The sequence below is a fragment of the Octopus sinensis genome, linkage group LG3 (genome assembly GCF_006345805.1).
Source record: "Octopus sinensis linkage group LG3, ASM634580v1, whole genome shotgun sequence".
NCBI lineage: Eukaryota > Metazoa > Mollusca > Cephalopoda > Octopoda > Octopodidae > Octopus > Octopus sinensis.
In genome coordinates this window covers 73,897,557-73,913,665 of record NC_042999.1, presented here as the reverse complement: position 1 = coordinate 73,913,665, position 16,109 = coordinate 73,897,557, and the positions used below count along the sequence as shown (strand labels likewise).

General features: G+C 36.1%; 1 protein-coding gene across 1 annotated transcript in view; it reads left to right on the top strand.

The window, feature by feature from the left end:
- LOC115209654 overlaps positions 1 to 16,109 on the top strand; it is a 55,491-nt gene that overhangs the window by 17,820 nt on the left and 21,562 nt on the right. The window contains exons 3-4 of the mRNA XM_029778120.2: positions 5,710 to 5,741; positions 12,424 to 12,481. Coding sequence (XP_029633980.1) covers positions 5,710 to 5,741; positions 12,424 to 12,481 — 90 coding nt within the window. The remainder of the gene's footprint in view (positions 1 to 5,709; positions 5,742 to 12,423; positions 12,482 to 16,109) is intronic.

The window sequence follows — 16,109 nt, the reverse complement described above, 5'->3', positions numbered from 1 at the left end:
ATTTATAGGAACTAAAGGTATGTTTTTACCAATGTTTGCAACAATGAACATATTCTTTAAACATGTTTACAAAAGAATTCTCAGAGAACAGGGTGAGAAATTGTTCTTTGTTACAGAGCAGACAAAAAGATTTACCTTTATCATATGGGAAGGATCTAGATAGAATATTCTATTCCAAATTAAATTGTTTATTATGTTCCTTTAGAGACCAAATTAATTTACTAAGCCCAGTGTTGTTGCATTTATTGATATGTCTAAATGTAGAGTAATGGTTAGATATTCTTTTTGACAACTCAGATGATGAATTACCTATGTAAAAAAAAGAATCAGAACTGGAAGTAATTTTTATTGATAAACAGAGTTTCTAGCCTTAGAATTACTGCTAAGGAAATGAATACGATTTGAATTTATATCAGAAATATTAATATTGCTGTTATTATTGTTCAAAGAATGGTTAGTGCTAATAATATCAATATTATTATTTTCATTAATTGAATTTGTATTTAACAACTTATTATTATGCAAGGAGATGATTTTTTAAAGGTTTTTGGTAGTTGAAAACCCTATTCTAATTCGGTGTGAACCAATAATGGAATGGTATCTTGAATTTTTGGGGAAATTCTCATCTATATCTTCATGAAACTGGTAAGGGAGGTTGGATTTGATCTGCTTATCATAAGGAGTTATCAACCAAACAGTTTTACTAGGACACACCTTGTTATTAGAGTAATTATCTTTAAAAGTCCTAGACTTATTTTTATTACATATAAAGGGACATAAAGAACGGTTATTTCCTTTATGCTGTGGTGGTGGTGTGTCCATAATGGATAGTGGTAGTAGTTGTGGTGGCGGTAGTGATGGTTGGAGGCTGTCGTTAAGGTGGTTGTGGTTGTGGTAGTTGCAATTGTTGTTGTTCCAGTTGATGTAAATGACAGCTATGATAATGATTCTCATTATCAATTTCTTCCTTCTTCAATGACTTAGTCACCATAATCAATGTCGTCCTCAACGTTATCATTATCTTTCTCCATCTTTCCAATTACAATAACAATATTATCATTCCTGCTGGCACTTTTCATTTAGTTACTGCTGTTGTTTAGTTAGTGATGTTGTTGTAGTTGTTGTTATTGTTGGGGCAAACAATACCTTTGTTCTTCCCCTTACTATCATCGCTATCTAGACTATCAAACCATCATCACCATCATTCTCATCATCACTATTGTCATCATCATCATCCACATCACCATCATTGTCAACAAAAACAGCAACGACAATATTTATAGCAAACGCAGTAGTAGCTGTCATCATGATAATTTTCTTCATCATAATCCCATACCATTATCCTCCTCCTCATCATCATCATAACCATCACCATCTCTTTCAACATTAGCTTCATTACTATCATCATCAATACCATCATTTTGATATACTACTACTACTACTACTACTACTACTACTATCATTATTATTATTATTGTTGTTGTTGTTACTATTAATATTAATCAAGAAATTATTAATTATTAATTAGTGTAAGGGATATAACCATTTTTTATGTCTCTTTATATGTAATAAAAATAAGCCTAGGACTTTCAAAGATAACTACCCTAATAACAAGGTGTGTCCTAGTAAAACTGTTTGGTTGATAATTCCATATGATAAGCAGATCAAATCCAACCTCCCTTGCCAGATTCATGAAGCTATAGATAAGAATTTGATTTGGATCTAGATCGCGGTTGGAATTCCTTCCCATATGATAAAAGCAAATCTTTTTGTCCACGCTGTAACAAAGAACAATTTCTCATTCTGTTCTCTGAGAATTCTCTTGTAAACACCTTTAAAGAATGCACTTATTGCTGCAAATATTGGTAAAAACATACATTTAGTTCCTATAAGTAATTTCTACCAGTCTATAAAATTTTACCTTTAACTGTCTTTTTACATTTCATTTCACACTTTTAAGCTTTATTCCCATTCATCTATCACACTATATTTCTCTCCACTCTCTATTTTCTGTTAATTTCTTTCTTTCCCTAAATTGCCTTTGATGTTAAATCTATTAATGGTTTTTTAAAGAATAATTTGCCAGCATTCCCCTTCATCATATACACGGTAATCACATTCGGTTAAAATGGCTTATTGATGAGCTTTGTTTCTCTTTTTTCCCTGGCGAGATGATTGCATTGTTTTACATCATTTTATTCCCTCTGGAATAATATGAATGTTTTCTTCGAAACATATATTGGAAGTGATAAAGATTTGAATAACACCTACATTTGACTCCATTTCTTAATTTATCTATCTATCTATCTATATATATATATATATATATATTGGGACATCCCATATATAATGCTGTTTTTTTTCAATTGCGTGAGGGACAGGATAAACTACCTGCATCAACTTGCTATAAAAGCAGATAATAATTTTACCTTGTACTTATTCTTATTGCAAGGTTTGAACAGTGCAGTTTGATTTTAACAGTTACTTTTTCAAAGCAATAATGGAAGTGACAAAGGAGCATATTTGGCATATTTTACTTTATGGGTTCAATAAAGACAACAACACAATGGAAAGTATGAGGAATATTAATGCAGTATATAGGGACAGAGCAATAAGGATAAGCCAGTGTCAACATGGTTCCAGAAATTCTGAGCTGGAAACTACAGCCTAGAAGACAAGCATCATCTTGGAAGATCTGTAAATCTCGACAAGGATATCCTGCAAAGCCTAATGGAAGAAAATCTCATCATAACAGTTGAGGAACTAGCAGAAAATCTTGGATTTGGTCATTCAACAATTCATCGATACCTTTGGCCATCAGAAAAGTCAGCAAATTGGGACAATGGGTTCCTCACAAACTTTCCGAGTCTAATTGCATGCAGAGGGTGAATGTATGCTCTTCTTTGCTGTCACATCTCATGAATGAACCTCTTTTGGATCGAATAATGACTTTTGACAAAAAATGGGTTCTCTATAAAAGTGTCAAGCACCAAAGACAGTGGGTAGGGAGGGGAGAAACACCGGCACTCCAGGCTAAAGAAGGTTTTCACTCATGTAAGGTGTTATCTGTTTGGTGGGATATGAAAGGTTTAGTCTACTTTGAACTTTTAAAACCAAACCAAACGATAACAAGAGAGATCTAGTGTGGGCAGCTTGAACAGCTTAAGTCAGCATTAGAAGAAAAATGACCATTTTTGGTTTCAGGACAAAAGGTGTTCTATCTGGATAATGCTCGACTGCCTACAGCGAGGATGACATTCCAAAGGCTGGAGTAGTTTGAATGGGAATCAATGTCCCACCCACCATATTTGCTGGACATTATCCCATCTGATTATTATTCCACAGTCTTCAAAATCATTTGGATGGAAAAAATATGAACTCTGTAGATAACGTCAGAACAGTACTGGAGGAGTATTTTTCATCAAAGACAAGTGAATTTTGGAACAGGGGGCCTTGCAAGTCTACAAGATAGATGGAAGAGCATTGTAGAAAATGAAAGGGAGTATATTCTAGAGTAAAAGAAAGAACTTTGTTATCTTAATTTTGAAAAATAAAAGTATAAAAGAACTACTTTATTTATGAGACGACCCAATATATCAATATATATATATATATATATATATGTTACCACCCCTCATATATATATATGTACATACATACATACATGCATGCATGTATACATACATACATACATACACACACACACACACACATACATACATACATACATACATATGGGATAGGGAATAACATACATTTAACAGGTTCTTCATATACAAATATGACAGGCTTCCAAATCATAAAATAATATTTTGCATGTTTTATCCTGTTACACTTCCATTTCCAAGAGACAGAGATTTCAATTGAGCACCTTATTTTCAATGAAAGTATCGGTACGTTTATATTCTCTTTCTAGCACCATGGCCAAGACATTTCAAGTATCTCAAAAGCCCGGTCAACCAAGCTGTATACCAAAAAATGATTATTTACTGTTGTAACAAGTACTAAGATTGAATCTATTTATGATCCCTAGAAAAATAAAAATGGAAACTTCTTTAGAACTTAACTTCAAACTACCAGTCCTAATCATTTCAGTAAGACTTAGATCCTGTCAAAGCATCAAACTGCATCTGGTGGTGACACTCCAGTTAGGGTATTTAGGAGTTTGGGGAAGTATGGAGTTACCCCTTTTGTCACCACTATTTCTCAGTCAATTCTGGCTTTGTCAAAGGTTCTAGTTATGGACCAAATAGCAAAAACTTATTCTATGACTAAAGCATATCAGGACGACTCAAAGGAGGGCTGGTCTCAAGATATGTGTCCTACAAACCTGCTTGTGTTGGAGTATACCCTCATAAAACATGAACCAGATCCTTCACTGAGATAATCAAATCACTAGATTCTATAATTCATTATGCATATGGAGAGAAATTATTATGTTTCCAGCAGAGTACATCATTGCATCAAGGGAAGTTTCTAATTGTCCAGTAACAGATTCAGTTTTGTAGGGATTTTTTCTATTGTAGTGTTGCCAGTGCAAACCTAATATGGTATAATGAATTCATAATGTTAGTAAACAATCCCATAGCTGATGACCCATCATCCAGTGTTTAAGCAGACCATATCATTAAGCTGCTACATGCTCACATGATTTACAACAATCATGTGAGCATGTTTGATGATCAAACCTCTCCACTCTCTTAGAAAAGGAAGAATACATTGGATGATGTAGTCCTTGGTACACTATGTCTGAATAAAACTTAGAAAAACCTTACATATGATGTGCATTTGCTCTGTCAGTACTGACATGGAGCTAAATGATAAGGCAAATAAATTGACGGCAACTTAATAAGTTTCATAGAATGCAAATTTCTATTTTTACTGGAGTCAACTTAAATACCCTTGTAGTATTGATATACAACCTGTAATAACTCTGCAGAATGCATACTATGTAGTTTGATCACATTTCTCTCAAAGAACTATCATCTAGAACTCCTTTGTAGATTTTCAGGTTGTCACTCTGAAAACATACCTTTATCTTTTCAAATGGAACATTAATTAATCTGTTATACAAAAACTAAAACTTGGGTTATCTTATCTGTAGATTATGTTCATTCATTAATTTTCAGTTATGCAAACAATAGCTACTGACACTTTGTTTGTAAGTTCAAATCCTGTGCAAGAATTCTATTGTGTTTCTGAACAATCTATATATTTTACTTTGATCAGATGGCTATCACTATAAACTACAGAAATGGCTAATTAGTGGAGGTGACACCTCAATGTAAGCATATGGAATTCTCTTCCATATGCTTCACAAAGAAACTGAATACAAGAATTAGCTCACAGTAGCCTCCTCAGGAGGCTGTAAATATGTTCATTTGAAAGTATAACATAGTTGTAACATACCTGGATCTTATCCCAGGTATTACAACAACAGACACTACTTAATGTCTCTCTGCATGAATATGCATACCTTTTTGAAGGTTATGTGCATGAGTTGATTTCAAGCCCTTACTAAAATCTAACAAAATGCATAGATGCAAGTACAGCATTAGCAGATGAGTCATGAGTTAGGAGACATTTTGACAGCATTATCCATTCATTCATTCGGGACACTCAACATAACAATACTCTTCTGTAGTTAAACAATTTTTTATTCGATTATTTTATGCTATTCTTTAACTGTCACCTTTGTTCTTATTACAGACACATGGCGAGAAATACAAAACTATATAGATGTAAGTCAGTATTTTTACTAAGTTAAAATTTAGTGTATGCAAGTGTGTGTGTGTATGTGTTTATGTGTATGAATGTAAACCTATGTAAAGACTAAGCGAAACAAAAAGCATAGTCATATCAAGCGTATTTGTTAAATATCCCAAAGTAATTGCTGATGTAAATGTGCTGAATCACTGAGGATTTGATTACAGTGTACATACCACATACAACTTGTCTATCTAGATAAAACATGTGTGTTTACCTAATGAAACAGTTTTTCACTCCTATTTCAATTCAATGTTTAGCAATAAAAAAAAAGATTAGCCTGACTGCAATGTTACTTGATTTAATAAAATTTATTCCACAATCAAACAAATGTAAAACAAAAAAGATAGGCTTGTTTAAGCTAAGTTATTTGTATGCTCTAAGTAGAGGAAAGATGCTTGAGCAAGGTCAACTTTGACAGATTCAAAAGCTTGGATGGCTATAGGACACAGCGCTATCGGGGAGTCTTCTTTCCGTAGATCTTGCAAGAGCTGGGTCAAGGGAAGCAACTTCTTCACACAGGATGAAACGACAATAACAATTAATTAAACCAATAAAATTTCTGAGTTGTTTTAAGAAAACAGAGGAGACAAGCGTTTTTTGATGGCTTCCACTTTAGAGGGAAGCAGACAAATACCAACAGCATCAATGAGACACCCCAAGAATTCTAAGCTGGTAGAACCGCATACACACTTAGCTGAATTGATTTTCACATCATAGGAAAGTAGACACTTGAACTGTTGGATTAAGTGTTGGAGGTGCTGGTCTGGAGTATCACTGGTAATCAGAAGGTCATTGAAATATGTGAAGACAAAATCTAACCCACGACTGACCTCATCAATGACCCTTTGGAACATGCTGGCCACATTGTGAAGACCAAACGGCATAGACAAAAATTCAAACACTCCAAAAGGCGTGGTGACAGCTGTCTTTGGAATGTCGTCAGGATTGACAAGGATTTAATGGTATATGCATACCAAGTCAATTTTAGAAAAAAATCTTACAGCCATGCAGGTGAGACGAAAAATCCTGCACATTTGGTAGGGGATAGCGATCTGCAATAGAGAGTGTTAAGACGACTAAAATTTCCAACTGGTCGAAAATCAGATTCATTCTTCTTAGCCATGTGTAAAGGTACTGTCCACAGGCTTGTGGAGGGACAAATAAGGCCTTTCTGGAGCATGTGCTTGAACTCAGCCTGGATGATCCAGATTTTCTTTGGAGATAAGGGGCACGGTCAGGAAAAAACTAGAGGTCCCTTAGTTGTGATGAAATGTCCTGTGGAAGGGGCTAGATTCAATGGATGAAATGACAAATCAGTCAACTCTGGAAACAAAGCGAGTAACTGGTGGTAGGAGTCACCCGAAGCAGCCACAAAGAAAGAAGGGCTCATAACTGGAACAGAAGAATTCTTTCTGGAGACAGTGAGTGAAGTGGTGTCATCAATGAGTCGGTGTCTTCTAACGTCCAGAAGAAGAGAATAGTGATGTAAGAATTCAGCACCAAGAATGAGATAGGGCAGGTCCGCAATGATGAAGATCCACTTGAAATCCCTACAGAGTGATAAATGCAGGATAAGAGAGATTTGTCCATAAGTTTTGATGATGGAGTGTTTCACCATGTAGAGAGAGATGTCAGAAAGACCAGGATTGGTGGAAGTAAACCTTCGAGGCCAAATGCTTATGCTGGCACCCATGTCCACCTTAAAGGACTTTGAAGAAATAGCATCTCGGATGAAAAATACATGGTAAGATGAATCGATGGGGGAAACTACTGTTGTGCCCAGTGCCTCCTTGCCTAGTTTCCCTGAGAAGAGTAAGAGCAGGGCTGTTTACACTTTTCAGCCTGGTCCTTGAATTTCCTATGGTACCAGCAAACTGACGGATCAAGAGGCAAGCATCTGTGCAAGAAAGGATGACGTCCGATTCTACTTGCAGAATGATTCCATGAAAAAGAACGGTCCCTGCACAAGTGTGTGACTTGATGGGTCAGTTCTCCAATGGCCTGCATGATTTCGGAGGATTGCGTATCGTCTGGAGCAGAAGTACAAGCTCAAGAGGAGGATGAAGAAGCACATTGAGACAAAGAAAAAGGACTCATCTTGATGATAATAGGAAACAGAATGCCACAAAGAACAAGCTTGTTGAAAGAAATGCCATTAGAAATAGCAGTCAAACACTCTAGTTGAAAGAAGATACGACGAGCATCAAACTAGGATTTTCTTATTTTTCAGTAGGAGAGGATGAAATAGGAGAAGTCCTTGCCAACAGATGAAGAAGAAAACATATCCAACATGTGGATAATCCAGGTGGGATTGAGAGAAAGAAACTCATATAGGAAAAGTTGTTATCCATGTGAATTCTGGAGAAAATTCCAGATGAATTTTTTTTTTTACACGCAAGAAGAAATTCTCCTGGGATGCTGTGTCTTCGAAGGACCAAGTTGTATATTCAATTACAGCACAAGGAAAAATGATGTGCAGTTTCCTGCTTGAAAATGACGCCAAACTTTTGTGATGAAGTAGACAATATGGAGACGAGAGATATCAGTGGTATGTTCCTATATGAGGAATGGCGGTCTGGTCGAATAGATGAAGTCAAGAAGGAGAAAAAGGAATACGTATCCACTGGTCAGAATTCGTCTGGGATTCACCACTTTAGAAGAAATTGTGATGTGTGCTGCATTGGGTCACCATTTTAGATGGTGGTTTGAATCAGGGTTGTGGAGCCATCTAAATATGACTCTACTCAGAAGGCTGCAATATCATTTGACAGGAACATGATACAAAGAAATACATAGAACAAGGCTGTAACCTTAAATACCTTTAATGTCAACCTCACACATACGAGTATATACAAGATGAATGATAAATGGAAATGGTTTGATTCATGGAGGCCATGATCCTCTTCTGTGCATTACCTCCTGTCTGCTAGTTGCTGCGTTTGTGAGAGAGCCAACTAGATTATGTCTTCAATGTCTGACATCTAGATGCCGAAAGAAGAGGTGAGTGTCTGAACCTTAATGTTGCGTGTGCCCTCCATTGGCAGCCGCTGTCAGGGGAGATAACTGCACCTACACACTCAACTACAAGCGCATTGCATTTTACGGCAGACATTTTTCTCTCATCATTTTAATTTCTTATTACTGCTCTGCACTCAACTGATGTTTTGTTCTGTTGTACTCAACTGATGCATGCTGAGTTCTAATACTAGGTTATTAGTACCACTATGCCTAAGTGAAATAATGATAATAATAACAATAATAATCCTTTCTACTATAGAAGGTGAAGACAGTGCTAATTATTGTTGGGTCCTTAAGATCAGTATCAGAAGGCATTAAGAGGAATATAAAGGAAATTGGAATAGAGTACCCAGTAGAACTGTTACAAAGGTTTGCCTCCTTGGCATAGCCAGAACAATCAAGAAAGTATTAGATAGCTGAAAAGAACAAATAGCATGATACCGAGGGTTGCAGGTAGTAAGCCCGCTATGCATGGAAAACTCCAGGAGCTCCAACAAAACCTGTGATAATGAGAAAATGATGATGATGATGATGATGATAATGATGATGATGATGATGATGATGGTGGTGTGTGTGTTTTGCTACATGGCAGTGAGACATGAGCTGTGACTATTGAGGACATGCAAAGACTTGAAAGAAATGAAGCCAGCATGCTCTGCTTGATGAGTAATGCTAATATGCAGGTACAACAGAGTGTAAGCGATTTGAGATGAAAAATGGGTATATGGGGCATCTGATGTAGTGTGCAAGAGAGAAGACTGCATTGGTATGGTCATGTGATGAGCATGGAAGGGGACAACTGCATCAAGAAGTGCTAATTGTGAAAGAAACATGTGGAAGGGGTAGGCACAGGAAGACACGGTATGAAGTATCCTTACATACAGGTATGTTCTCTACATCCCTTTCTCAGCTGAGGGGTCCTAGTCTTGCAAGCTCATAGGTGCTGGTGATACATAAAAGCACCTGTGCCAGTGTCATGTACAAGTACCCATGCTAGAGCCACATAAAAGTGACCAGTACACTCTATAAAGTGGTTGGCATTAGGAAGGGCATCCAGTCATAGAAACCATGCCAAAACAGACAACTGGAGCCTTGGCAGCTCTCTTGGCTCCTGTCAAACTATCCAACCCATGCCAACATGAAGAATGGACATTAAATGATGATGATGATGGCATTACATATGTGAGTGATATATAAATATATAATGTATAGAAGGGGTTATAAACCAAGTTCTGTCTACATGAAGCATATCTACATGTTGCAGTAATCAAATGTATGCATATAAATGTTTTATTACAGATAAAGCACATAGCATTTGAAATTTCTGGTGATTTCTGTTTGCAGATCAATTACTGAGTAATTTATCTGGAGAATCACAGATAGGAAATCCTATACATGTTTTTCTGCATGTAACTCCTATCATGCAATGAAACATGTGTAATGTGGAATTTAAAATTTACCCAATTTTTCCAGTTCCTTGTTTGTGTGTGTGTGTGTATGAATATCAAGAACGTGCCACCTAGGTAGGCAAGGTAAGCAGTACCTACCTTGAATAAAATAGATTGATAGCAACATTTTACTTGTATGGCAAAATATGTGCCTAATTCAATACAATTATGATTACTATGCATAACATGCAAAATATTTTATTTGTTTGTAGATTAGGTAGGCATATTTTGCCCCTGCTTTTCAATATCAGTATTTAAGCTATGCTTGGTATTACTGTAGTACACATGCTGAGTACACTCTTATAACACCATTTTCTTTACATGCTATAAAGGTAGAAGTAAATCTGCCTTCAACTCAGTCGTGTGCCTGTGCTTCACTTATTTTTTTGTGTGTTTTACTACATAAAGGTCAACAACTGCCTATCCTGAATAATTACTGATGGCACATATCTGATATTTATATATATATATATTTATATATATATATATATATATATATATATATATATATATATATATATATATAATATATATATATATATATAATACAAATAAGAAAAATGGAGAAACAATTTAGTTGGTTCATCAGCTTTCGGATATTAGAATGTTGACTTATTTATTCATTTAACAAAAATGAGAACCTTAATAGCATACATATATACATTATAATTTAATTTGTATTATAAATTAATGGTAAAATATTTCTTTACCTTTACCCATTTAATACAGTAAATAAGCTGGGTCCCAGCTGATACAATCAACAGAGCAGCTTGCTCATGAAATTAACAAGTGTCTGAGCACTCCACAGACACATGTACCCTTGTAGCTCTCAGGGAGATTCAGCGTGACAAGGCTGGCCCTTTGAAATACAGGTACTACTCATTTTTGTCAGCTGAGTGAACTAGAGCAACGTGAAATAAGTGTCTTACTCAAGGACACAATGCGTCGCCGGGAATTGAACTCACGACCTTACGATCGTGAGTAGAATGCCCTGACCACTAAGCGACACTCCTTCACAATTACACACTACTGCCTCTATCAATCTCCAAAAGTTAGCCGCCGGCCAGAAAACCGATGAACTTCTCAAACTTCAAAATTCTTCTCTCTCTCTTTCAAACTTTCTCCTTGTTATATTTGGTGCTACATTTCTACTGGGCACGAACGTCCCTCTGTTCCAAAAAAAGCATAGACATATGCCTTTATTTTATTTCTTTTCTTTTCTTTTTTCTGCTCTACACAATTTATCACATCCTGGAGTAAATTCCACCCTGAAGTTAAATGCTGCACGATTTATGTGTGCTGATATCGACAAAGATGTCAGGGACTTCACCAAGAGTTGCGTCCCTTGTCAAAAAGCGAAATTTTGTCAAATCGCTTCAGGGAACTTTCTCATTACCAAATGTACGTTTTCAACATGTGCATATAGACATCACCGGCCCACTGCCACCGTCTCAAAATTGCATATACCTTTTGGCCTGTGTGGATCGTTTCTTTCACTGGCCTGAAGGCGTCCCTCTTCGTGATACCACAGCAGAAATGATAGCTAAAGCTCTTCTTTAATATTGGACTGCCTATTTTGGCACATCTACCATTACAACAGACACAGACATCTCTTCTCAGAATTGACTCGCCTCTTAGATTGTAAAAAGGTTCCCCACAACTGCTTACCATTTTGCAGCCAACAGCATGGTGGAACGGTCCGACCGACAACTGACACCCGCTCTTAGAGCTTATCATGACAACAGCAACTGGCTGGAATACCTACCACTCGTTCGTCTTTAAATTAGTTCTTATTATTTCGTTCAATTCACCATGACTGAAAATTTCATTGGCGATTCGCTAGAATATTGCCGATATGATCAACAAAATTTCACCAATCATGATTTCGCATTCAATAGGCTCCAGTGACACACTGTGAATACTAAACAGAGTTTTGGGACACAGTAGAGAGAGCATTGACAGTCACAAATGGAGTTGGTCAACTGAGACGGTGGACGAACGACATTAGAAGTCAGTATTGTTTTATCGTTCTGAGCAACAATCGTTTATGTGTGTGTGCACGAAATGAATGAAATTTTGTTTATCAAAAATCTCAGCAGACTCCAGTGCTCTTCTTTGTAATATATCTCCAATAAAAAAATATAATCAACTGAACTAATTCTTTTATTCTTTGTTTCATTTTCTCCAGGAACAGCTTTTTAGAGAAATGATATACATACGTGGAAAAAACCAGCCAGGAAATAATGGTAAAGATTTCCCTGTTAATGTTCACACTTTCTGTATCTTTGTTTCTGTCTACTATGATGGGTTAACTTTTATGGCTTACCTTTGCTTAGTATCAGTTAGCTAAGACAAGAAATTTCAAAGGCATCTATTCTTCCCTTGTCACCAATTCAGTTCAGCAAGTGTAAATATCATAGGTAGGTAGCACTTGATATTGAAGGTAATGGACTTTTCTATACCTAGCATCACATATCAAACAGTCCAGCATATCCTTTCCATGATATCTCAAAATTAGTGGAAACCAAGAGGAATTTAATTGTCTCATTCCATAAGGTAAAGAAGTAGCAAACAACATCATATCAACTCTTTTTATTGTTAGCTGGTTTCCCTTTTTTTGTTTTGCTATGTAGTAACTGTAGTTTGATTATTCTCAGTGCAGAAAATAAACTAGTATCTTTCAAACTGGAAATTAATGCATTATATTACAACATACATTAAATCAAGAGTTTGTACCAGCTCCAGTAACCTAATAATTGCTTACAACTCCACAGCTTTGGTCTTAACTGGAATGCTACTACTGGGCTGGCATAAAGATAAACATCTCACCATTGTAATTCATTTAGTGTAGGGATCAAAATTTCCAATGGGTTATAGCATGGACACTCACTCAAATAGAATTGTTCTGTACTTCACCACCTTGGGATTAAGTATGATGCCCGTGTGAGTAAGAAATTCACTTTGCATTCTTACTTGTTTCAAATTTTGGCACAAAGCCAGCAAGTTCGGCAGGAGGGGTAAGTTGATTAGATTGACTCCAGTGTTTAACTGGTACTTACTTTATCAACCCCAAAAGTATGAAAGGCAAAGGCCTTGGTGGAATTTGAACGTGAAGATGGACAAAATGTGGCTAAGCATTTTGCCCACAGTGCTAACAATTCTGCCAGCTCGCTGCCTTTACTTTGCAGTCATAGTGTTCCATGTTCAATCCAACTGTGTAAGCACCTTTTACCATAGTATAAGAGTAACCAATACTTTCTAAATGGAATTTAGTAGGTAAAAAAACTGTAAAACTAAAATAGATATCTTTTTACTTCTATGTCTAATTGATAAATCTCAAATTTGAACATCTCTTTTTTACTGTTCTAAGTACATTAACTGTCATGTGATATGTAAACATGTTAAAACTAGTTTGTCAAGGAAAAAATTGGAACCAAAACAGAGATATATAAAGTACTTCCAATTCTTTTCTCATGTGAAAATTTGACTATGACAAGAAAATAAATGCCACTAACATATTTTAGCCTAATATACCTCATTACCAAATTATTATCTAGGAACCCTATCTTTTTAATGTGGTGAGCTTGTTGAACTGTTAGTATGCAAGGCAAAATGCTTAACAGCATTTCATCCATCTTTACATTCTGAATTAAATTTCAGACAAGGTTCACTTTGCCTTCCATCCTTTTCAGAAGTCAATAAAATAAGTACCAGTTTAGTACAGGGGTCAGGATAATTGACTATGCCCCACCCGCAAAAATTCAGGCTTTCTGCTTATACTAAAAAAGATTCTCTCGGAACTATTTTACCCAAATTTGTTTCACAGGCTTTTTAATATCTGTTATAATTCACATTTGCAATTGTGTACACTAATACCATTTTAACTCTTTTAAGGTGTAAAGGAATTATGTGCAAGCCATATATATCATAATCATCATCATTTAACGTCCACCTTCCATGCTGGCATGGGTGGAACAGTTTGACAGGAGCTGGCCAGGCAGAAGCCTGCACCAGATTTCTGTATATATAAATAGCTTGATGAAAATAGCATGCAGTTCAATGCTGAGAGGTTTCAAGCACTTCATTATCAACTCTGAAACAAACTATACTCAGAATACGCAGGACCAAGAGGTAGTGCAATCACAGAGTCACAGTTGGTGCATCACCTGGGAATGAGCAATGACACATTCCATGTGTATTACCAAGATGGCAACACAGTGCAGGCAAATAACTGGATGGATTCTGAGATCATTCAGAACCAGAAAAAAAATATCATGCTACTCCTCTGGAGAAGTTTCATTCTCAGTCATCTGGATTACTGCTCCTAACAGTGGTCACTGCAGAGCATCAAACTGGTGGTGGAACTTGAGGCAATCCAGAAACACTACACAAAGATTGATTCAGTGAAACAGATGAGCTATTGGGAGAGCTAATGGAACTGAAGCTCTACTCCTGAGAGAGAAAGCATGACAGATATGCAATGATATACATATGGAGGGTCCTGGAAGCTCTAGCTCCCAGCTTTGGAATTGGAAGCTATGCCAACCACCAAACTGGTCAGCACTGCATTGTACCAAAGCTCCTGTCTTCTCCAACCTAGAATGAGGGTCCAGTACTGTAACAGCTTGGATTTCAAAGGTCCACAGCTATTCAACATTCTGCCTAACAGCCTCAGAGATTTGCAAGGCGTAAATGTGGAGGTCTTCAAAGAACATCTGAACAAATTTATTGTGGCAGGAGGCACAAAGAAGAGCAGCTCTATCAGAAGAAATGCAGAAAAGAAACCCAATCACACTGAAGTGCTCCGGCACGGCCTCAACTTGAAACCAGTAAAAAATATAAAAAATGTATCTTCAATATTATTTAAGAGTATATTTTTATTATGGACTTCTGGTAGTAAAGTATTCATGACCAAACTACAGTTTATGTACCTGCACTAACACAACCTCTTATTTGAATTTCTATTTGGCAAACATTGCATGTTTGAATATCTCTACAGCTTCATTTGCAATTTGTTTATGATATAAGTCATTAAAAAATTTCCATAATTTTATTCTTACACATCATTATTAGTGTGTATTTTCCTCTTGCTTCATTAATACTAATGTTTTGTATTAAACCTGTGTGTGTTGCTGACACATTTTCAATAGTAGGATTCACACTTATAATTACATCTTATGTCTCAGTCTTTTTTTCAGTGAATATTCTTCATTTATACATCATTGTTTTTTAATATTAAATGCACATTCTGTTAACAACTGCTTTGCAATATTTCATCTTATAGGTCTCTGCTTTAAATTTTACATTTTCAACTGTTGCATGCTTTGCCAGCATTCTACAAAGAATTAATATTTCATTGCTTTAACAATGGTAAATGCACTCTTAGCATTTTTCCTTTCAACATAAGCAGTATTGGTTTCAAATTTTGCACATGACCAGCAAGTATGGGGAAATGCATAAGTTAATTACATTGACCCCCAGTGCTCAACTGGTACTTATTTTATCAACCCCAAAAAGGATCAGAGGCAAAGCTGACCTGGGCAGAATTTGAACTCAGAACATAAAGATGGACAAAGTGCTTAACAGCATTTTGCCCAGCATTGCAAATGATTCTGCTCACTACCTTAAACATAATAATATTGATTTTGAATTTTGGCACAAGGCCAGCAAGCTCAGGAAAAGAGTTAAGTCAATTATACTGACTCCAGAGCTCAACTGGCACTTCTTTTATTAACCTTGAAAGGATGAATATGTGTGTGTGTGTGTGTATTAGCATGCCTGTGTTGTCAAAAATGCTATCTTTTAATGATAGAAAATGGTGCATGAAAACAATGGGAGAAACAATTGATAAATGTCAGCTATCAAGTAAAATAT